The sequence below is a fragment of the Pygoscelis adeliae genome, unplaced genomic scaffold (assembly GCF_000699105.1).
Source record: "Pygoscelis adeliae isolate BGI_AS28 unplaced genomic scaffold, ASM69910v1 Scaffold238, whole genome shotgun sequence".
NCBI lineage: Eukaryota > Metazoa > Chordata > Aves > Sphenisciformes > Spheniscidae > Pygoscelis > Pygoscelis adeliae.
In genome coordinates this window covers 249,703-273,378 of record NW_008825285.1, presented here as the reverse complement: position 1 = coordinate 273,378, position 23,676 = coordinate 249,703, and the positions used below count along the sequence as shown (strand labels likewise).

General features: G+C 37.6%; 1 protein-coding gene across 4 annotated transcripts in view; it reads left to right on the top strand.

Moving 5' to 3' along the window:
• Window positions 1-23,676, top strand: part of ZMYND11 (zinc finger, MYND-type containing 11) — a 108,314-nt gene that overhangs the window by 35,129 nt on the left and 49,509 nt on the right. For all 4 annotated transcript variants that reach the window (XM_009329884.1, XM_009329882.1, XM_009329883.1 and 1 more), the window contains exon 2: window positions 9,851-9,985. In XM_009329884.1, coding sequence (XP_009328159.1) covers window positions 9,870-9,985 — 116 coding nt within the window. In that variant the 5' untranslated portion in view covers window positions 9,851-9,869. The remainder of the gene's footprint in view (window positions 1-9,850; window positions 9,986-23,676) is intronic.

Sequence of the window (23,676 nt, the reverse complement as noted above, 5' to 3'; positions counted from 1 at the left end):
CAGGATCTAAAGCTCAGATTTTACAATTTGATCCTCTCCCTGCCTTAAAGTTTCTTTTGATTAATGCTGTAAAAGCCTGTAAGCTTTGGCAGTGTTTATCTTTGGCTCATCTTACCTGCATTACAGATCAATGCATTTTAACTCTGTAAGTTCTGAGCATATTTCTGAAGGTTTCCAAGGGTGAGCCTAGACATTTTGGGCTTGAAGGAGCTTCAGTTTGGAGGAAACCTTAGTTGGTTCAGAATTGCATTTGTTTTCTTTATATAGTATCAGCTTTCCCTGAGATGACTGTTGACAAGAGAAAGTCTCCTCTGGGCTAACACTGCTCATGGCCTGACTTCTGGAGGAACGTGGTCGCACCTGCATAACACACTGACTTTCAAAGAATTCAATATCTGAGCAGTTTTAGAAGTTGTGTTGTTGTGCTTTTATTTATAGAGAGGGAGAGGCCAAAGAGAATACCTTTGAAAGAAACAAGTTCAGGCAGTCTTCGTTTTTGTTAAGGAGCAACAAAAATTGATTCAGCTGCCTTTTGTCAATAAACATGCAGCCTGGTGGAGGAATAGTTTTTACAAACATCTAAGGTTTAAGTCCTGTTACTAGCAGCAGAATCACAATTTGTGCTTTAAAGATACTGTCAGTTGTGTGTAGTTCAGAGAAAGAGAAGAAAAACCAGCAATTTTGAATCTCGTTACATTGCAAAAAGTCAACATCAACTCCTTATTTTACCATACAGCTTGCATAATCTGCAATGAATTTACATTTTTTCATGATTTAGCTCTTTTCCGTACATTCCTAATTCTTTGACCTGGAAAATGTATCTTTTTTTCTTATTGTTTAGTGCAAAACTGACTTTATGCGGAATTATGTTCCCTGCTAATATACCATGAAAAATCATTTTTTTATTTATGTCATCATACCTTGTTTATTATACCTCACTTACTGATGGAGAAATGTATTGCATCAGTTTAGTTGAGGCTTACAGAATAACCAAGCTCCTTAGTTTTCAGAACAGAAAAGAAGATGATGATCAAAAGCTTGCTTTTGGAGAACAAGATACTCTTCTCATTTACATTTCTTAGCATTTTCTTCCACCTCTCACTTTTATTAGAGAGAGTTGCAGAATCAAAATGGCATCTATTTATCATCCAAACTGAAATTCCAGCCCTCACCGTCAGCCTTCTTTGGCCATGGTTTTCCCCCTTTTACAACCAAGTGAGCATTGGAGCCTGTCGGGATGCATAGCTGCATAATCATCTCTGCTCGCTACAGCCAAGCGAGTGGACAGGAAGCATCTATTTACTAAGGGCTTGTCTACATGGGGAAATAGCTCGGACTGCTCATTAGGTGTTAACTCTTTCCATGGATTCTCCTCGAGCATCTTTCTGTGGTTTAGCTTTAGGCTGCTTTGGAAAATACGGAATTTGGTAGTGGGTGTAGTTAAACCACAGAAAGCCTGTATTAGCGTGCAGCATGGGTTCAGAACATGATCCTGGCTCCACGTGTCACTTAATCTTCTGTAACTGACCCTCTTCATGCTCTTAGTCTGTGGCAAATGGAAGGTAAAATGTGTTAGTTCAAGCCTCTTATATCAAGGCATGTGTGTGTAACTTGCTTGTGTGTCTGTGCGTCTGTGCGTTCATACAGGGTACCCAGAGCATCACTGATAGCAATTTGGGGGCTAGCATTATTTCTGATAACTCTTCAAGTAAACAAACCTGAAGAGAACTCATTATTTTTCAGTCATGATAGGGGATAAGAAGTGTGTAGGATGATCTTCTACACCTTGTATGAGCCATCTATTATTTAGTGATGTTGAAGTTAGTTGAGTTGGACTGTCTTTTGTATAGAAAATTTCTTTGAACAAAGAAGAGTAGTCTTCTGGAGATGAACAACTTAAAGGCTGTTTAATACTACTGTATCATCATTCTGGAAATAAGGGGCTTTGTTACTATGGTAGCGAAAGCTTATCTTCATGAGAAAGTTGCATCACTTTACAAGAACCGTATTTTTTAAAGCGATTTATACTAGTGCAAGCTCCATTGTGGAAACTCTTTATTTAGTGTAGCTTAATTTCATTAACTAAGCCTTAGCCAAACCACACTAAATTGTTTTTTTAATTGAAATGGCGTTCATTCAGAAGTTTGCTAAATGCATTAACAGTGTATGCATTTTCAGTGGTGGTATTTTCTCATGTAAACAAAAACTCGTGTGATTCTTGATATTCCTATGTAACCGTTAATTTTGTTACTAGCTATGAAAAAATAAATATTCTCCATGTATTTAATACCTATTAAAAGTTGAAATTGTAAGGAAAATACTGTTTATTTTAAAAGATTAATGTGGAACCTGTACACATGAAAAATTGTATTGAGACAAATCTTTAGCAGAAAATATATTACGTGCTTCAGCTTACCTAGGCACATTACCTGGAGTAAAACATGATGACCGTTACCAAAAAAAAAGTAGTCAACTGAAAGAAGTTGGTGAGGCTACATTGCTAGCAACAGATTTGGCTCTTTGCTTTCAGCCCTTTGGACTGTATTACTTTCTTTGGCAGTTGTGTTCTTCTCTTCTCCAAACTTACTTTGCTAGATAAAGTTTTATTCAGTGATTTCTGCCAGATGGGAACAAAGGATAGTTTCCTTCCAATTTTTAGAACAGCATTTGCTATTGTCTGTGAAATTCCAGACTGGGGTTGGCTGGAGGAGCAGCAGAATACAGGATTACATTTTAGCCCAGTACATGTATTTGTATTAGGTAGCAAACAAAACCACTTTGACAGCCTTTGTTTGGGGTGTATGGCTATTATCCTCTTTCTCAGCAGCTGTTGTTGATGCTTCGTCTCAGGTTTTATTATACTCCGTTTACACTGATTTACACTTACACTTTCTTAGAAATTCTCTTTTGGGATGGCGCCTCAACATATGTGTCAAGTTCTCTCTAGCAGGGTGAGTTAATTAAACAAGAGAGTCCAGGTTTGGTTTCAAAAGAAAAAGAAAGAGACTTCTATTATTTGTACACTGAGGATTTCAGAATGTCTGAGCTTAAAATTCAAGTATCATATGCCTTAGCCTCAGTGAAGGACATTTACTTAATAATTTTGAATTAAATACAATACAAATGAAGTAAATGCAATATCAGGGATTCAAATAGAGCTTAGACAGATGTGTAGTAAAAGTATTCTTGGGGCCTTTAATTCTGTACTGTCCTTGGCTCTGATTTCTACAGTGGCTCACTGCCATCTTGGAATGGCACAAGGTAATAGCAAAAGCTTTCTTGTATTCTGCGTACTGAAGTTGGAAAAAAAAATTAAATTGCAGAGAGAAAGAAGCAGAACACTACAGTTTTGTATTCATCTAGTCCTGTTTTCTGTCTATACTGCACTTCATGCAAAACCTCATTCAAAAAGTTGCATGACGTCAAGGTTACAAACCTAGCAATCAGGAAATGCAAAAGGTGGGGTTGTGCATAACAGCACAACTATTTCACTTGCACATGTGAAATATTTAGGATAACTATACATCTCTTTTGAATAGACTGTGTGCACCTTAATCTAACAGTGAAATGAAAAGATTTTCATTAGGAATGACACACATTCAACATCCAAAAATCTTCTGTAGTTTAATAACTTCCAAAATGACAGCATTACAGCATGAACTAATCTCTTAATACAAAAAGGTGCACTGAAGAATTCAGTAATTTTTATTAACTTATAGTCTAATTTTCTGAGTTTAGTTTTATTAACAAAGAAATTTTGCCTGTTTCAGCCACAAGCCTTTGTTACATCTTTCAGCTTCACTATCATTGAACACCTCCCTAAGTTTTTCATTGTGAGGATGCGGAAGAGCAGTCAGCAGTTGAAAGTTTACTCCAAAACCCTGGAAAGTCAGCAGAAAGGCATTTGTTGATTTTAGTGAATTGGGATTAAGTCCAGAATAAATATCTAATGATACCAAAACACTTGCTGATTCTTAAACATTTGAAAATGACTTTGTATGCAAAATCTGCATTTCTCATAACCTGCACTCTTGCAAAAGAGGGTCTCTTGCTAACAGATGCCCAGCTAATCCTAGGTCATGCTCATAATATTGCACACTCAGGAAGACAAGTGAATGGTAAGCAAAATGTGGGATTATTCTTGCCAAAAGCTTTGTCCTCACCCTAGCAGCTACTCCTCACACTTTTGGATCGCTAGATCTGGAAGGCAGACCTGAAGTTAAACTTTCTTTTGTTTTTTCACCCCAGGCATGACCTTCACTGCTGCTCAGTCAAAACATTTTCGGGTGCACCTTCCATATGTAAAAACAGGATAGTTATCAGTTTTGCTCCAGTTGTTCTAGGAGGGGAAGACTAAAGAGTTTACCCTCCCATTAAACTGGTGATGAAAGATACGTTTTAAAAGCAGTTTAAATTGTAAACCATAAACTTGCAGAACATCAGAGTACAACGAAGACCTGTATGAAGTCCAGGGACCCAAGCTCTACATCAACTTGCAAATTTGTAATCTGGATTTTAATAGGAAACTCCTATTTAATTCAAGAACAAAGCACTAAACATTTGGAACTACTTGTACTGCTGATATATACAGTTTTATGCTTACTATAAAAAGTTACATTTTAAGAAATAGTAGAGCCCATATTATAATGTGCACATAAATACGAACGTAAGTCTGTGTCCAAGTTTCCTAACAGCCCAAACTCAGCCAGTCTCACAGCATGAAAGCCACAAAAACTAGGATTGAGCCTAGCTTCTTCCTCCTGTTGAGCCTGAAATCTTTCCACCATGTGGTGTGGAAGAAATAATGGCAAGCCCCAGGGATGCGGTGCTGAAAGGCAGAAACTAGCAGCTGAGCAGTGGCAAGGATCAACTTCTTAAACTGTCTTTCCATTGCAATTAACTGCATACCGAATCTCAGCCAAATGGTGGCTAATAGCAGGGATGACGTTTAACCTGTTTGACTTTGCACTGAAAGGGATGAGCGCCACAGGTAGCCTCACTTACAGTGAAGTACGAACAGAAGATTTAACAAGCTACTACTTGTCAGCTCTTAATTAGCAGCTCCCATCAGAGCAGCAGCACCCAACTGCAACACCGTCTGCTTCAGTGCAAAGTCCAATTCATTAGTTAAATTTTCAGAAGCATCATATTTTGCTTGGACCATGGTATTTAACAGCTAAAGCATGGCAAGATTTGACTACTTTTCAGTTGTTTCTGTCTATATGGAGAGTTTCTAGCTAAACTTTGTACCTGATAGTATCTGCTAAATTGGATGCAAGCAGCAGGTCAGGAGGTTCCTTGGGCTAAATCCCTAGACATGCTGCAAGGTGATTTTTGTTTATTTTGACTTGCAGTGCAGATTTCCATATCCACTACTATTGCAACAGACAGCTGTACAGCATTTGATTTGGCCAAGTGTGTGTCTAACAACTAGTAGCCTTGCTGTTTCGACAGTAAGTCTGATTTGCCACCGCTGTAACATTGCCACTGCATGGCAATGCACGCTTTGCTATGCGCTTTGAGAAGATAAGCCATGCTGTGTGTATTCACAAGATAAAGCACAGTTTGCTGCACCTGCCTGTAAGAAACGTGGGTAACATTTAGCTCCTGAGGAAAGTTGTGTACAGTAAAGTGGTATACTTTTCAAAATAGTGTACACAGGACATTCAAGAGGGATTTAAAATATAAAATATAGTAAAACCTTACTCAGATTGCACTGAGAAACAGTTAGTTGAAAATTGAGAAGATAAATTATTTGCTTTGGGCCCTGTGTGAGTGAGCGGTGAGCATGTGATGGAAGTGTGTGAGCTGGCCACACAAAACTTCATTTGTTAGGAGAATCCTTCTTGTTTTCTGCAGGTCCCATGGATGTCTACAAAACCTAAGACACATTCTGCTGATAAAAATTCTTCTGTTTGCCAACCTTTCTCCAAGAAGCTGCATCCTACCATAAACTTACTAGCAGAACGTGGCAGAAATGGCATGAAGCAAATAATTTTGTATGGACAGGGGACACCATAGCTAAACAAGCATGATGGCTGGCAAATCACAAGCGGGAAATTAATGTTTACTTCAGCTTTTAGGTTTTCTTTCCAGGATATTGAAATGAATGCTATAACGAAAGAGGGAGATGAGAAATATCTTCAAGCATTTAAATGTAAATGTACATTTCAGTATTGTGGTTTTAAAGAGTCTCTGGAGTTCTAACTTCTTTAAAACACTGCATGGATGAATCAGCCTCTTTCGGTATTTATCCTCTAAGCCATAGATTCATACACATGCTCACATGCACTGGATATTTATGCTTGTTCTCTTGCATGTGTGTGTGTGTGCACCCACACATAAGCAAATAATCAGGAGTGATAAATATAGATTTAAGAATCTGTCTCCCATTAAACTTTAAACTATTATTTGCATGAATAAGTTGTGCATGTTGAAGCACTGGGAGCATTTTCTGTTGCTTGGAAGTAGCACTCCAAAGCATTTTATGAACTATTAACAGTCTGATACAAGTTATCTTTAAGATTCTATAATAATATAGAAAACTGCTTATATGTTTGCGGGGTAGACTGTTGTGGTTAGTTTTACCATGGAGGAAGAGTGACTGCAATGAATGGCAAGAAATATGCCACTATCTTTAAATCTTTTTCTTTAATGCAAAAAAAAGTCTCTATATTTTTTCTATACCACGCAATTAAAAAATGAAAATAATGCTAAAGTGGTCTGGGCTTTTTGGGGAAAAAAAAAAAAGTTTTTATATTTTTGGAAGTGTGGTGTATAAGAACTGCTATTTCAACAGCGGAGTGTCAACTCTTGAGTTTAACAAAAGTGCCCTTAAATAGTAAACCAAAGCTATAAAAATGAAATGTATATTCTTTGAAGGCAGAACACCTGATAAAATTATTGTATCTTACAAAAAAAAAAAAGGAACAGAACATGTGTGATTGCTGTGTCCCTCGTGTCAGAATTCTTACTGCTTTTATTTCCAGACAAACAGGGGGGAAGAGCCATGGCTGTGCCTGTGTGAGCAGTGGTGGGGAGCAGGGGACCAGCCAGGAGGGAGCGGTTTGGGTGGGCATCCACACCAGCTGTGTTTTGGGGGGGTTGCTTCAGACCAGGTGCGGTCTGGTCCCATGGAGTGACCTCCCTGTAGCGGCCGGGGCCTGGGAGGTGCATGCCTGTACTGTGGGCTGGAGTTAGCCATGACACAGGGCATAGCATTTGCGTGCTCCAAGCCAACAAAGTGCAATAAGGATGGGGAAGGGGTTGGTCAGGAAATTTGTTCCAAAAGCAGACTCCAAAGGAAACGGGGAGCCCATAGGGCCTTTGCAGGGAGAGGCCTTCCTCTGCTCGCTGGCGGTCATCTTAGGTGCAGCTCTGCAACCACAGGGCTTCAGGAACTCGTAATTACAGCGATCCTTCACTCTCCCTCTCCCTGTCTCAGACATGGGCTTCTTCTCCCGCCCTGGAGACACAAGAGGGAATTCCTTAGCCCCGAAGGTCAGCCTTTCCTTCGGCTGCACAGGGGGGACATGGGGCCACGCTGAGGCAGCAGATGGGTTCCCTGGGGCCCTGCCCTGTGCTGGGGCCCTCGGGCCCAGGCGTCGCAGGGGTGTGAGAGAAAACCAGCTCCTTCCCCCTCTGCCAGGCACGCTGAGTGCGGCTCTCACATGGGCAGCCATATGCCAGGCTGCCAAAAATAACGGTTATTTTTAAAATAGTTGGGATAGCAGGACCCACTTCATTTATTACAAAATAAACTGAGAACTGGTCTATTGTTTCACACTGATATCAGGGTCGAGACGGATGAGTGTTTCCTCCTTGATCCTCGCATGTGGACGTGATACTGCATAAGAGGCTCCGTGTCCGGCCTGTCGACTGGCATATCGGCTAACAGCTTTTAAAGCAGATAGTTTGTAGAGAGCTAGAATAAAAAGAATTATTTCACTTTTAGTCAGTTCTGTGTTAGGAAATGAGTTTTATGCTAAGATATGAGGGCTGTAAAGATTGTTCTTTTTTGTGTTAGTGTCTAACCTTTTTTTGTATTTTACAGGTCTATTTTCCTTAAGAATTAAATTCTACAAATAATCACATCTTTCTTTTACAAATTAGAAGCGGGTTTTGTACTTGTAATGGCCTCATGTTCTGTGAAATGAATGCAAAGGAGCTCACAGGGATGCAGTGTCTTTTCCCGCTATTCCCAACAAGGGCTTTCTTTCTCTGAATCATTCTTAGGTGATGCTATCTACTGGCTGTCACTCTTAGCTGTGTGTCTGTCATATTCCCTCTTATCCTTCCCTCAAAAATGTATTCTTGGCCTCTCTTTTCTGGGACATCCATCCAGTTGCCCTTGCTTTAAATCCCAGTGGGAGGAGATTTCTAAAGCAGAAATGTGGGGTCGATGTGTGACCACACTGTGTCTCCACGAGTGCCGCTCTGTTCTGCCCTTCTCTGCTATCTCCAGCAGCCAGAGGTGCCTCACGCACCTGGACGTGCACGTATAACTTCACATCATCTTTTTTTTTTTCTTTTTTTAAAATGGGCTACGTAATGTTAAGTACAATGCTGTTAAATCATTTCTTCTCCTTAATAACAGAACGTTGCGCTTCATTTCATTATACCTGTAGAGTGAGTGAGCGTTGCTGAGCTAATATTGGATCTGAAACTTGGCAGCCCTCTTTGACAAGTACCTTTAGGTCCCATGGACTTGAAAATTACGTTGCTGCAACTGATGGAATACTCAAATCTGTTTAATTTTTCTGAATTTGAGAGGAGGGACACTTTTAATACTTAAATTCCCATCTTTAACATTGCACAGATGGTGTAATGTTTTTGCATTTTTTATATTATTTTGGGTTACTGAAGTTAATATTCTGCTAGCTACAAGTATCCGCGTGCATACCACAGAGTTCATTTTGAGGACAGAGCTCTAAAATAAATTATAGACCTTGGTAGCAGTCATAAATCAGTCATTTTTTTCATTGAGAAAGTGGTGGCACTGGAAGAAAGTTATTTAGTGATCAAAATGCATCGTTAAGCTTTTAAAAAGGGATTCTGTGCCTGTAGTAGAGCTGGAGGCGATTTATGGCTTATCTGTACTCATTGCCTCAAGCTTTTGGAAAATTTGTAAACAAAGCCAGATGCTCATTATGTTCCCGTTCAGGGTTGGTTAGATGGGTAAATGCCATCAGAAGCACTTTGGTCCTGTTGGGTTTTAGCGTGTTACAGAAAATGGAATTGCTCCAAAATATTTTTTTAAATATTTATCATCCATGAAAATATACTTCTAGTTTCTGCTCATAGAATGGATTTTTTTAACTAGTTGTAAATGATAAAAATACGAAAGTAATACTCTGAGAACTATACTGTGTACTAAACTGTGGGTCCAGCTTTTTCTCTGTGTCAGAGTTCATGCTTACACCGTGTGATGTAGTCAAGCACCACTCGCCCCTTTTTAAGGGTTTCGGGCAATGCAAAAGGCTATAGCAGTTTCAGGCTAGGGTAGCGTCTGCTTTTTACCAAATCTTAGGGACCTGAGATGTGAATTAAGTGACTTTTCATAACCAGTTTGATAAGTTAAGTCATTTGCTATTGATCTGATAATGTTTACTGCTCACCTTTTGTCTTCTGTATAGATTATGTGATGTGAAAGGGGTTCTTGTAAACTACATTTTTTTGCTTTTTACTGCTCTTTAAGCATAAGAAAACATGCTGCTGTATACAAATTGAATTGCTATAGGTTAACAAAATTTTCCTTGTAATCATATTTATTGCAAGATGATCATCATGTAATGCATTTCATAATTCATGATTAACTTTTTGGTGTATTTTTTTTATTTATCGGCTGCAGCTGACCAAGTAAACAGGTCATGGCACGCTTAACGAAGAGACGACAGGCAGATACAAAGGCTATCCAGCATCTTTGGGCAGCTATAGAAATAATCCGGAACCAGAAGCAAATTGCTAACATTGACCGTATTACAAAGTAAGTGATCCGTTCCAAAAAAAGTCTTGATGAGGGGGAAGGTTGATGCTATTAAAAGCCCTCGGAAACAGAGACAGTAAATGTTATGAGAGACTGTGAAACAGTTACATGCACTTCTGTGTTACTAATTATCTAATTATTAAAAAAAACCTTACAGAGCTGAGCACCTGAAGATCTTAAAGTGAGGTTCAATCCATTGAATTCAGATCTTACTCACCCTGTATTTGTTTTGTATAAGCATCTTTAGGAAATATGCAGTACATAAAGTACTTGAACTGAGTTTAGCATGTCAGAGTTGTACTCACTTTGTAGGTTGGTCAAAATACAAGAAGTAGATATAAGGAGAAAAGGGCAATAAAATCTGTAAATAATCTAATTCTTTAGGAAAATGTGATAGGCCAGTGGAGAACTCTTTTCCGGAAGGCAAAGATAAATCTGAAGTGTTAGGTTGCTCAATCAAATAAGAAGCCATTTTTGCTGAGATGGGCATAGGATGCTATTAAAGAAGACATGAGATGATTACCACCTATGCCTAATACTATTGTTAATATTAAAATATTCTTCAAAATGTATTACGTGCTGTATACACAGAGAAATATATATTCTTTGTTCTGTGGAGCTTGCAATGTGTAAAAAGGTCTATAATATTAAAATACCTTTTAAGATAACTTGGAGTAGCCACTGTAATAAAAACTGAGGGAGGTTTTGTGCCTTTCTGCTTTGTCTGCATTTCCAGGCCAACATGTACATCACATTTGTCAAAGTAATCAATATGAATAATTTAAAAGAGCAAAAGTAACCAGTTGGCAACTCTTCAGTTGCCAGAACCAATGTGAACGGATAATGAGGCCAGAGACGACTAAAGGGGAGAGTTATAAACAGTGCAGGTGATTAATGAAGTGAAAATCATTATAACATGGTCCACTGACAGAGTTTGGAAGCTCTGGGGTGGATGTGACAGGCAAAACTGGCTTCATAAGTGGTAGAAGTGTAGCAGTTCAGGTTCTCCAAACATAGTGAACAATAAACAGGGGAAAGAAAAAAGATGATGTCCCAAATGAATTAGTGTGTACGTGGCTCCTATAACAAAGAAAAATGCACCATTAAACCGAAAAGCACCTTCCCAGAGATAGAGTTCCAAGTGGGCTTCAGAGGGAGATTGTATTTTAGGGAATTTCATTTCTGAGGTTGCACTTGAGTTTCAGAATGCTTTAAAGCATATATATTTGCATCGTGTCTCCAAGGAGACATGTGGGTAAACTAATGCTATACACTTTCCATTTTAACATTTCAAATTACTTGCTCCAGGCTGTATATGAGCTGAGTTTGTTAGCTGTTTATGCTCTTTTTATATGTAATAAAGGGAGACAGGCATGTCTAGCTGGGGATTCATCCCACTCTTACGAGAGATGCCTATTTTAAGATAGTGCGAATAACATTTAGCGGGGTAAAGTTAGGTAAGACAAATCCTATCGTTACAAACAAGGTTGAGAAAACAAATAATTAGGTACTAGAAAAAGAAGTACTGCTCTTGGTAACTGAAGGGTAGTTTGATTTTTTTAAAAACAGTCTAGATCCAGATTGTATGACTCATCTCTAATCAGAAGAAAAATAAGTGACTAAACAGAGATGCAAGCAGCCTTAGTACTTTGAGAAAGATGTGCAAGGTGTTAGCAGTGAAGAGTAATCTAAGAAGTGCTTGGACATTGTAAATGCTCCACATGGACATCGGTGACAAGAGTGATGAACAGGGATCTAGTTTCTATTATATGATATTTTTAAGGAGATAACTTTTGATAAGAAAAAGATAAAGACCTTTGAGTTGCTTTATGGTACTAGTCATTGATGAAGAAACACAGATGACTTACTAAATGAGTATGCATATTACATAAAATTAAAAATAAAGTTCTGAAATTAGCAGGGTGTCAGAATATCTCTTCTGATGAAAACTGGGCAGCTGATGTATTCTTTCAGGCTGAAAGATCATTTGGTCAGGTACAACTGCAATTCCTTAAAAGATCAGTGTCTGGCCACATAGGCAAATGTACGAATAATAAGAAAGACCAAAACCAAACAGTGGTCAAAAGTGAAAATTATGAGCATATATACACAGTTGGAGCTAAAGGGAGGATTCTCATACTTGGATTAGTAACATTTTTTAGAAGTGTTAATACCTCTTGGGATTGACTGAAAGAGTGACTTTGCATATTACAAGTATTTGCAAGTAATAATGACAATGAAATTTATGGAAGCATGTCTTATTCCTGAGTAAGGATACAGAAAAACGCCAAGATAATATTTTTTTATAAATACATGTTTAAGGTAGGTGAGAGTCATCCTACCGTGTCATATAGTGGATGACAAATGTGTACTTTCAGAGAACTTCACAGGCTGAAAAGATGATTCATGGTTTGATTTTTGATTTTATTTTCTTTTTGCCATAGTTTGAGGGTTCATTTGTTCCTAGAGACAAGTTGCCCTGTATATTTTGTGACCTGTTAGTCCAAACCCCTTCATAGCAGAATCTCTATTGCCGCTTTCTTCATCAGATGGTTTGCTACTTTTAGGCAAATCTGTTTTTTGGCTTTTCTCCTAACTGGCAACTCAGCGTGGTTGTCTCCCTCTTCCTAACATATTCCTGTTTATTTAATTTACTTCTTGCTTTTCTTAGCCTTCTGGTGCTGAGTAGAAGCCACTGTACACATCAAGGAGCATTTACTTTTTATGACCAGGGAGGAAATGTTGGTAATATAAAAAGAGGGTTCATTGTTTATAGATTATGAACTGTTTCATCTCAATATGTAAAAAAGACAAATTTATATAACACATTAAAATATGTAAAATGTAACCTGTGCACTTTATGTGTAATTGTTAAAAAATACTTGGGGTAAAGAAAGACTTCCAGAAGATAGTGGCAATTGAAAGTATGCAAGAAAAATCTATAGAACCAGGCACGCGTTTTCTGTAGAGAACATAAGAGTAGGAGGATAGTGTAGGAGGAGCCAAGAGCACTAGAAGGTACTTCTGGTATTATCAGGAAAAACCTGTAAGGAAAGAGGCCCTTTAATTAAAAGTAGACTAAATCAAGTATGCTTTGCTTTTTAAATTGAGGAGGAGGAAAAGCAAGAATAGAAAAATACATGATTAGAAAGTGATTGAAAACTGTCTTACATTGAGGAAAGAGTCACTTGGTGAATTTGAATATGCAAGTGAGAGCCTTTAAAAAATTAGTTAGTAAGCTTACCGAACTTTTGGCAATTATTCTAGAAAAGTCATTGCATGCAGAGAAATATTAAGAAACACAAGAAAGGTGTCTATTTTTAAAGGAATTAAAAATGTGTGTGTGGAAAAATGGCAAGAATATGACACTGATAATTGGAGTGTTATATAAATACTTAAATAAAAACATTGGTAGGGAAGAGACCACACTGCACAAACTTGATGTCTCAAAAAAAAAAATAATTAACAAATCATTACATGAAAGGGATTCTGCAATTGTAGTGATTATATGTGGGGGTACATTATAGTTGGAAAGGTACTTTCCATTGGTTGGAGATAAGCATTCTTCAGTAGTTTGAAAACTAAATGAAGGGCTGAAAACCAGTACTAACAAGAAGTAACAGTGTAGTGAATTTAAAGGAATTAGTACTAAAGGCGCAAACTGCCTTTTGAAGAGAACTTTAAAATATATGTATAAGTTCCTATCTTTGTACATAGGTGCCAGTGTGTTCAGTGCATTTTCATTTAACAGTAAAGCTCATTTGGAGGCAGTGGTAACATTTCTGTAAAGGTATACAAAATAAATATTCTCACCCGGCTTACATTGTCATAGTGTGTCTCAAGTCAATGAATTATAATCATTTAAAATCTAACTACTAGAAATATCTTAACATTTCTAAACTACCAAATTACTTAATAACAAAAAGATATTTCTAAGAGGTATTTATCAAGAAATACGACTTATTTTTCTGTCCAGACTTGGTGTTGGGTTAATTTGACCCTAATATGTCAATTATTTAGATGAGAATTATTGGTATTAGTTATGCCGTAAACACTAGCGGAGAAATGGCTCCCCATATCTTGTGAATTCTCTGTCAAGAGCGCAGCTTGACAAATTGTTCATCCCTAAAAGTGTGTTAAAAATTATAATTATGCTTTGACTTTCTGTTTTTTCCTCATTATCTTCCATCTGTTTTGGATTTGAGGTAACCTCAAAAATTGATTCTATGGAATAAAAAGCTTTAAAATACACTGGAAAAAAGGCATGCATATTTAAATGAGTAGGATAAATTATTGACATTCAGTTGCATAGCAGATTGGTAAGTATTTCTGTACAGACATGTTTTTAAAGTTCTCTTTCTTTGGCTACTCCAGTCTTCCAGTTTCTTTTATAGTGTTTTCTTTATAATTCCCTTACAGGTAATTGGACTCCTAAGATTTAATTAACTATTAATTAAATATTTACCCTTTTTCTCTCTAGGTATTGGGTTTCCTCAGTAGCAATTTATGAACATTTCATAATCTGTATGATTAGTTCAGAGTTCATTATCCATTAAGTTCATGTTATTAAAATACCCAATTGGCAAATACGGCGTTCTAGAACTATTAGTGGCCGCTTTCAAGATTTTGTCATTGTAAACATATAATTATTCTAGTTTCTAAACTATTCCATGAAGACTAATGTGAAGAACCAAAACATAATTCTTTTCTTCCATACTTTCTTCCCCATATTTTTTTCTCTCTCCCTTTGATGTGTTTCATGATTTATTTAGTTGATTGGCTTCTCTCCGTGTCTCTTATAAAGGCTGTGTCTATACTGTCTTTGTGTACTGTGACAGGGAATGCCCTGGCACCATCTGGAGCAGATATGCTGTGACCACACCGCATTGTCTTTGGCTCACGGAGTGTTTCTTTGGCCCTGACATATTCTTTGTTTGTTTTATATGTGTGTGTGGTTCTTCAGTTCTAAGCGCCAAAAATAATACAGCCCACAGCAATGCTGTTCTTGAAACTTTAAGCTAGAGGCATGACAGTTTTGCCATCGGGCATGGTGTGAAGGCATCTGAGGACACATAGCGTGCTGGAACAGTGTTAGAGTGCCCTTGGCAGAAGGAGCCAATCTTGGCATGGTTTACATCCATGTTCTCTGTCAGGAGCAAACTAACCTCTCGGCCATGCTTTGCCTTTTTCCCAGGAAGAACAAGTTGGCTTTCTCCCAAATGGAGCCTGAGAATGAGTTAGTTTCGGAATGAAACCAAAGAGTGACCATAGTCCATAGTCCACAAGATAGAGGTATCCCAACTTTTGGGGGGATGAAGGTGATGGAAAGACCGTTAGCTAGGATAAAACTGATATGCTATAATTGGAAAATTTGTGTTATTTTCAAATAGAGCGGAACTGAAACTATCATTTTCATCAGTCAGAAAGGTGTTTTACAACATTGGTGATACAAGAAAATGTCTTTTTTTCATAAATAGGTACAAAGACTCTCATCGTTGTTAATTGGCTTTCAAATGGGATGGTCCGGTCCTAGGTCCCTAAATGGTCATAACCATTTTTCCCATATTTGTTCTGTGGACTCATTTTTGTTATATTCTAATTTAATGTAAGTGCAGCGAAGTCAGATCAGCTGAGAGAAACGAGCAGATCCCAAGCCTTTATAGAGTAGACTGTGTCAGTCACCTGTTAGCTTTGTGTGGACTGACATTACTCAGCATTGATGGGATAGCATGCCAGAAAATAATTACTCAGTATGAAAGATCACTGTAAAATGAAGAGATGTTCTGGTCCTATTGTTGAGGTGGAGTCGCTAGCAGTTGTGGATGGAGTATGTGACCTTCTCAGTCTGACGTTTAGTCCTAGGAGGGGGATTTCTTCTCCAAATATCACTCCATGAAATTTCTCCAGTCAGTCTCTGAGAACAGTTAAAGTTAAGGGTCTCTCCCATCCATAAATCTGTGTTTGTTGCCTTAGTTCTTCTGCGGGTCTCTTTTTAGGCTGTCTGCTTTAACGGAAAACAATTTCTAGAAGCACTGATTAAAGCAAAGATGAGAATGAGCAATTTGAACAGGTAGAGAATAATCAGAAGAGAGTATAAATAAGAAAATGAGCAATTTGAACGGGTAGTGAATAATCACACAAATCTATAAATAAGACTATGCAATGCAGTGGCAAGAAAAAAATTGAAAGAACAAGATTCTTACAGTATTGCTTATTGGAAGCTCAAAAACTTGTTAGAAAAAATCTGTCACTATTTATAGTACCTTTGATGAAAATTTAAATCTTCCTAGTATTTTGCACGTTGCAACTAAATAGTCATGCATAAACAAAAATAGTAAGTCATAAGAATGATTAGGAGAGCAGATGACTCTGGATTTATAACTAGATAATCCTGTTGTTTAACTTTAAATGAGCAGAAGTATTGTGGCACCTGATATTTCTTTGACTGAAATGAAAGCTTAGAAATGTTTTCCTGCTCCGTTGGTTTCTTATCCTTTGTCAAGCCATCCCCCTAAAATATCTGTCTTTTTGGTACCGGAGAGTAGGCTTATCTGAAAACAATTGTTTGAAGTAAAACATCCTCCTGTTACACAGAAGAATGCAGTGGTTGCTTGAGTTCACTTTTAACCAGTGTTACTGGCACCTTTTCCACATCTTTACATCATCCTCATTTATGTTTTAAATGTGACCATGTGAAGCAAATAGTGTTATTAAAAGCAACTCTTCAGAATCTGGTACATGTTAATCAAACCCTGGTCAGCTGTACTGTGGTGGAACAGGTCAATATTAAAGGAGGTACTCAAGAAAGCTCACGTTTTACCGGTTGGGAAAGGATGAGGAAGAACAGTACAGTGAAGTTTTTTTCCATGCCATGCAGTGTAATAGCAGTTTGTAATTATGCAAGGGTAAGCAAAAGTGTGGAGTACAAGGTCCTACAATAAGAAGCATGATACTACTTCCTCAGCGGGCCACATTGCTGCTTCTAGTGGCAGCCTATCTATTGAGTGTTCACCTCTGAGAAAGCTGAGTTCAGTTTGTATTGGGTTGGCTTAATTATAGATATATTCCTTACAGAAAACAAACACAGAAACACATCACCAGGTGATGACAGGGTAAAAAGCTCTTAGTTTTAAATACCTCTTTATGTGTTTTCTGTTATAGTCAAGGACAAGGTCTTCTTCCTGTCTGACTCCACTAAGTTAATCTCCTTTTCCATTTCTTTTACTTTCTCTCTTTCCCATGATAAACTTCAGTTGCTTCTTTTAGGCCAAAACCAATGGTTTTTTGTCTGTTTTCATAACACTATTTTTATGCTAAACCAAGAGAATGAACCAAGTCTAGAGTTTTAAGGCTTGTAAATCCGTAGTCATAGAACATCGGGGGGGGGGGGGGGGGTAGTCTTCAGTGCTTTTTCAGCAATTTTTGATCAATTTGGTTAAAAATCATTATATTAATAAAACAAAAAGCAATCTAAAACTGATCATTTGACTCCCTAATAACAAAATTTTTAGTGAAAGTACCATTTTGGTCATATATAAAACCTCTGCATTGTGTCTGCATAACTATCAGTTACAAGCATGGCAATACATTGCATAGAAATATGATGGACACCAAAACATTTGACTTGTTTGAGAATTAATTTTTTATACTGATGGCTTCACAGTGAGGTTAAATGATGCATTCAGGTTGAAATTTTCAGACATTTTCAAAAGTTCAGATATATGCTGTGAAGTAATAAAAAGAACACAGAAAACTGCATATATGCAGGACAGTGCAGGGAATCTCACCAGCTTTTGCATCGTAACTGATACACAATTTTACTTGTAAATTTGTACTGAGACTGACCAATGAGGAAATACTCAGCAAGCTCATAAGGATTTTTAACATCCAGATTCACAAAAATGTTGAAGAGAAGTGAGGAACTAAGCTAAACACTCATATTTTGTAAGACCCTTAAGAAATGATGGATTGTCATCGGTTGCACAAGGAATGTTCCCAATGGCATATGTTAATTAAATTTCACCTGTGTTACCTGTAGATGGCTACATTTGTCATAAAGCTTGTATCTATTTGTTTATATTGTGTTTAATCTTAATTTTGTTTGAGAGTTCAGCATGATTTTCTGTTCTGGATATTACGTAACTTTAATCTTGCTGGTATTAATGGTCCATTTTAAGAGCTGATTTTAGACATTTTTGATGAAGGAGGGTGGAAGCAAGGATGACAGGAAAAAATTGTAAACTTGTCTTGGAAAAAGGCTACAAAGAACCTAGCTGCATTTGCTCTGAGTAATAGTAGAATTAAAAATTCTGAATTAGTAGATTTGGTTAAAGTGTCATCTTGAGTTTATAATGCTTATTAATAATTACTCTTTTTCCCATCAAGCTCTTTCCTTGATATAGATAATTTCTTTGATTTGTGTAACAATTCTATTTAATCACATTAATTAAACTGATTAAAGGAGTACATAAAAAGAAGTCCAGATATATTAAGCAGTGGTGTTTGTGATTTGTCAGGAGTAATTGTTCCTTCAACTTGGTACTGAGACACTGTCCCGCCATGTGATAAAGAACATTGCTACCTGAATTGCTGGGTCTGCTTCTCAGTGCTGGCTGTCATAAGACTAATTCTGTGCCTAGTGTAGAAAACTTCACCATGGGACTGACAGAGATTCCTCCAGCCTTGCCGCTTTTTTTTCTGCTTTATGCTGACTACATGGAATGAAAAGGATGCTGTAGCCAGCTGTGCAGCCATTATGCCTGTAGGGGGTTTAGCATAAAAGGCTATTTTGTTGAGGACTAGAGCTTGAGGTGAGGCTAAACGTTTTGTATATTTGCTTTGATCAGAAATATTCACGCATACACATCTAGCTCCTACAGTTCATTCTGCAAAAAATAAATTGATAGGTGCTCAGATGTTCTAAGGAATTTTGCTTGATCAATTTTCCTTATCTAATAATTCTTCTCTTAAGAATGATCTTACGTGGTATTGTTAGTAAGGCAGTTTTCTTTTTTTATCTCAAAGGTCAATGTTCTTCATTGATTCAGTAGGTGAAGTCATCTCTGGGCTAAGCATGAGTATGACTGGTAAATAAAATGATTCACACTAACAGCACAAACACATGGTTATTAACAACAGCCATACTCCTTGTTTGATGTTTGCTAATGAGTGCCAACTCATTTAAACTCTCCTTACTGTGTGTTACTATAAAAATTGTAATATCCAGTGTTTAATACTTTTCATACAAAATACATGCAAACTATGAGCTCCAGTACAAATATTGAGAAGGAAAGTGGTGGAAGTGTAACTGACTTGAAAATCACTATCTGCATTTTCATTTTAATGAATATTCTTGTGTACTCCATACTTCTATTAATATTTGTGTTGAAGTTGTGTAAGTTTACACTGATAAATACATAACAGGCTATCTTTACTTCTAATTACTAAAAGCAAAACAATTTACTTCCTATGTCACAACGAGTATTGATTTTTGCTTGAACCATAACATCTTTATAATATTTGAAAGTGAAACTTCTAGCTTATGTTTGGTTTCTTTGCTGTAAATAAATGTGGCTTTCTATTAGAAGTAAAAGATAAAAATGAGTGTGACATGGCCATTTAACAGGTTGTTGTCTGGCCTGAAGTGCTCATCAAGGCTTTCTCTGTAATCAGTGGAGAGAGAATGATCTCCAAAGCACTACTCATACCATCTATTTTAGGCTGCGGTCTCATATCCCATTCATGTAAACAATATCATCACCAAAAGCAGCAGCCCTGCCCTGATGGCTTTTCCAGCCGTTGTGCTGTTCCCTAGCTGGTAATTAGGTGAACATTTGTGTGACAGTGTGATGATTTTGAAACTCAGCCAAGCTAAAACTAATCTGACAAAAAAAGAAAGTTTTTGTTAATTTTAACCCAGATAAGAATGGAAATTAAATTAGATAGAAAACTCTGAAAAACTGAATCATGAAAGCACTTGAATGTATATTTTTTAAGCATGTTTTTAATTGAGACACTCAATATGAGCTGACTAAATATTTCATTTGCAAGGTATTAGCCAGGATGGTATATTCTGAGTCATGTATCACTTGGTTGTCTCTTCAGTACATCCACAGAAAAGTGCTGGATGGAACAGTGGCTCTGCATATACACACACAATTTTACATATGCATGGAATGCCACTGAACGATTAGTGCTCCTGTTTGCCAGTAGTGCTCAGTGCACATACATGTACATTACCAGCAGTATCACATGCAACTTTTTAGGTTCAAAAAATGGGAGCAGAGCCCTTTTTTAGATAAGTTCCTCCTTAAGAAGGTGGTAGTATTTCTGAAAGGGAGATTTTTGTAGGTAAGGATCGAATAGCTCAGTACCTTAATTACTTGCTTTTCGTGGTCATATTGGTGGGTTACACAATCTTAAGTGTATAGTGAAGTTGTATGAGTGAGAATTTAAATTACTGAAACAAGGAATTGCCTGAGTTAAAATTACCGTGGTTTTGACAGAAATGACCCAGGTAATTAACATTACAGGAAACTGCGCGGTACCTGGGGTATCTAAAGCGCGCACAAACAAGATTACTCCTTAGCTTTGTTTTAGCAGCAGCAAAAGAAACACCAGGCAGATCTGAGTTTCATTGAGCTGCTGGATCTCACCATTTCACTATCAAGTTTATGCATTCTTTTTGTTTTATAAAAACACCGCACAAAATTAGATTCTGTATTCATGCAAATGCTGTATTTCTAGACTATGAAGGAGAGATGAAACGAACTTTAAAAACATTGCCTACTTAGATAGTGTATGTGTCTTCAAAATGAATGTTGCAGATACTGATGTCAGAAGGAAAAGAAAACTCATCATTTCTCTGTAATTCAGTTTCTCTGTGTCCCCCAGTTGGAATTTTGGACTGCACAAAATGTAGATCATATAATCAGTGTTTCATTGCACAGGCAACAGCTCTGTCAATGCCTGTGTGGTCTATGCAGTGTGCTGTTGGTATGTGAAGTGCAGTGGAAATCAAATGCAGCCTGTTCATATACATGCACCTCTCTTTGCGAAGTATAAATACAGAGGAGGAATGTTATGCTTTGGTTATCTTTATCTTAGTGAATTTAATCCAGAATTGAAACTTCAGAAACTGTAAACATATAAAAAAGTATCTTAGAAAACAAAAGTGTGCTGCTCTGTCCCCACTGTAAACGGTTCTACTTTCTCTGTGTGTCTGTATTGTCTTCAGCTCTCAGACCAGCTCTCAGTTTCTGGCAAGCAGGGAATATATATTTCAAATATATTGTTTTGAAATACAAATACCCATCATGTTTAGCCTGTGTTTTGTGAAAGCTGATTTGTATCACAGTGCTAATCTGGTGGGAGCCGGCAGCCTACTCTTCTGAGTTGAGACCTTGAGATACAACTGTGAGCACAAATCTTCACCTGGCTCTCCACAAGGATAGCTAGTGGATTCCTGAGATTTGAGCCTGGGTATTTTAAGTTCTTATAGCTGTATTTGTTAAAAAGAAAAAAAAAAATCGTAGCCATCTCTTCCATTTCTACTTTCAGTATGACCAAGTGACCTATTCTTTGCAAATTAAAAAAGTCTTAAAAGAAGTGCGTGGGCCTTCTATAAAACTGCTGTCATACCCTGAATCTAAAGCAAAAGGCATCATTTCTCACCAGAGGTAGGAATACAATATAAAACTCAGAATAGATTTTTGGCTGCTTTCCTTCCATTTTATGTATTATTGCTTAAGGTCTGTCCCTGAATCTAGGACATTTTTATATACCTGTAGGTAACATTTAAAATTAATGGCAGTCTTTCAGTTGAGTTTAATGGGATCTGCTGTATGTTCTCAGATCTCAGTTGTGAGATGGACTATACATACAAGGAAATCTTAAGACCTCTGTTTCTCCCTGGATGAGTTGCTTAGCAGTTAGTCTGCTGCTGCCAGCTGACTGCTACTTCCCTTCGTATTATGGAGGGTGGAGGCATGATAATTGATCAGACCAAGATTACAGTGTTTGCCACTAAAATTAGCATCTACCTACACTTGTCATATTTTATAAAAGGCAGCTATTTCCTATGTATATTTTACTTAAGTCTGTTACAGAGATGCTTACTGTAGCATTTTTTCAGTATTTTCCTTTTGATTAGTTCAGGTGGCTGAAAATGCAATTCCTTATGAGTCCAGAAAACTGATTATTTTTTTTTTTTAAATACTTGTGTCAACTTTCCACCTTAAGTAACCTTCCTTCCTTCCTTGGCCAGCTTTGTTTTTCGGGCCACAACACAGCTGGGCCCATGTAAACCATTTGCTGCGTCTCAGTAGACCACAGTTGCCTTCACGAGGACTCTTTGGGGGCAGAGTTAGCTATTTATGTGCATTATTTTGTGGCCATATATATTAAGCTCTTTGGGACAGGGTTTGGCTTCGTGCTGTGTCTTGCACAGCACCAAGCAAAACAGTTGTGAGCTGTGTGACAGCTGTAGGCAAAAAGTTCACCATCTGATCCCCTGCAAGTGCCAGCTACTTTTGTATCTGTTTTGCTCCCATGGTGATTGCAGCTTTAGTCTGCTTCCTCCACACCCCTTAGATCAAAACAAACCTTTTTCTTGACTTTTAAGGTGTGTTATGAGCGCATGTATTAGATGTAGGTTTTGAATAGAAAGACGTGCTGAACACTGGCTAGTTTGAGAAAACTTTTTTGAAGTTTTAGGTGTGAATTGCTCATATGCTAACAGACTTTGGTGCTTCTCTGTCTCCTGTATATTGCACAGGCAAGTGGTTTAGAGGTGGATTAGGGTACTCCTGTGGTCCAGTTTTGTTTAGCAAAGGGAGGTGGCAAGATCCAGTTGTCAATAGTGGCATGAGTTATAGGAACTTCTGCAGTTTGTTGCTGTGAAGGAGAGACTCTGGGAGGGCACGTACCGGGTTTCCCTGCATATCATTCCTCCCCTGACATTGCAATGTGGCTCAGGTGGGGTGTGCAGCTGTGTGGCTCCTGGATACCTGAGGCCTGTGAGAACTGTTCGAGTCCTCACCTCCAGCTGTGCTGACCCCTTGGACTGTCCCTGTGGTGTCTGAGAGATGGTCAAGGTTTTAGGATGGGTAACAAGAATAGGGTATATAAACAGAAGAATATGATCATATTTTATTGCTGCTAAATTTGAAAAGACCTGACTACTGTTTATCTGCAGTGCCAAATAGGTTTCAAATTGTTGTTTCATGTTTTTCTGATTGGTATTTTGTGTACTAAATACCGATGAGCAGGCACACACACATACCATCTACAAATCTATTAATGATTATCCTGTATCGTTCTCCTCTAAATTTTTTCTTTTGCTGTTGGATAGGTGTGCACATATATTAGCTATGTGCACATGTGCATTTACCTGATGCTGTTGGTAGTATCTTGTTTCTGAAGGTCAGCACATTTATATATACATTTGATGGTGTGACAATGCTGAGGTTTGTTTAAGGGTGGTAATGAACAACCTACATGCTAAAGATTCTTATCCTTTGCTTTCCAAGTGGTGTTGCAATAATTGAAAACATGCTTTAGTAGGCTGTTAGAAGTTGATTACAAAAACTGTAATTTTGCTAGATTTGCTAGATTCTTCTATGCTAACGTCAAGGCGGTTTACACTGCCAGTTTATAAATGGAGAAAATAGTGACCTATAAATACTGTAATA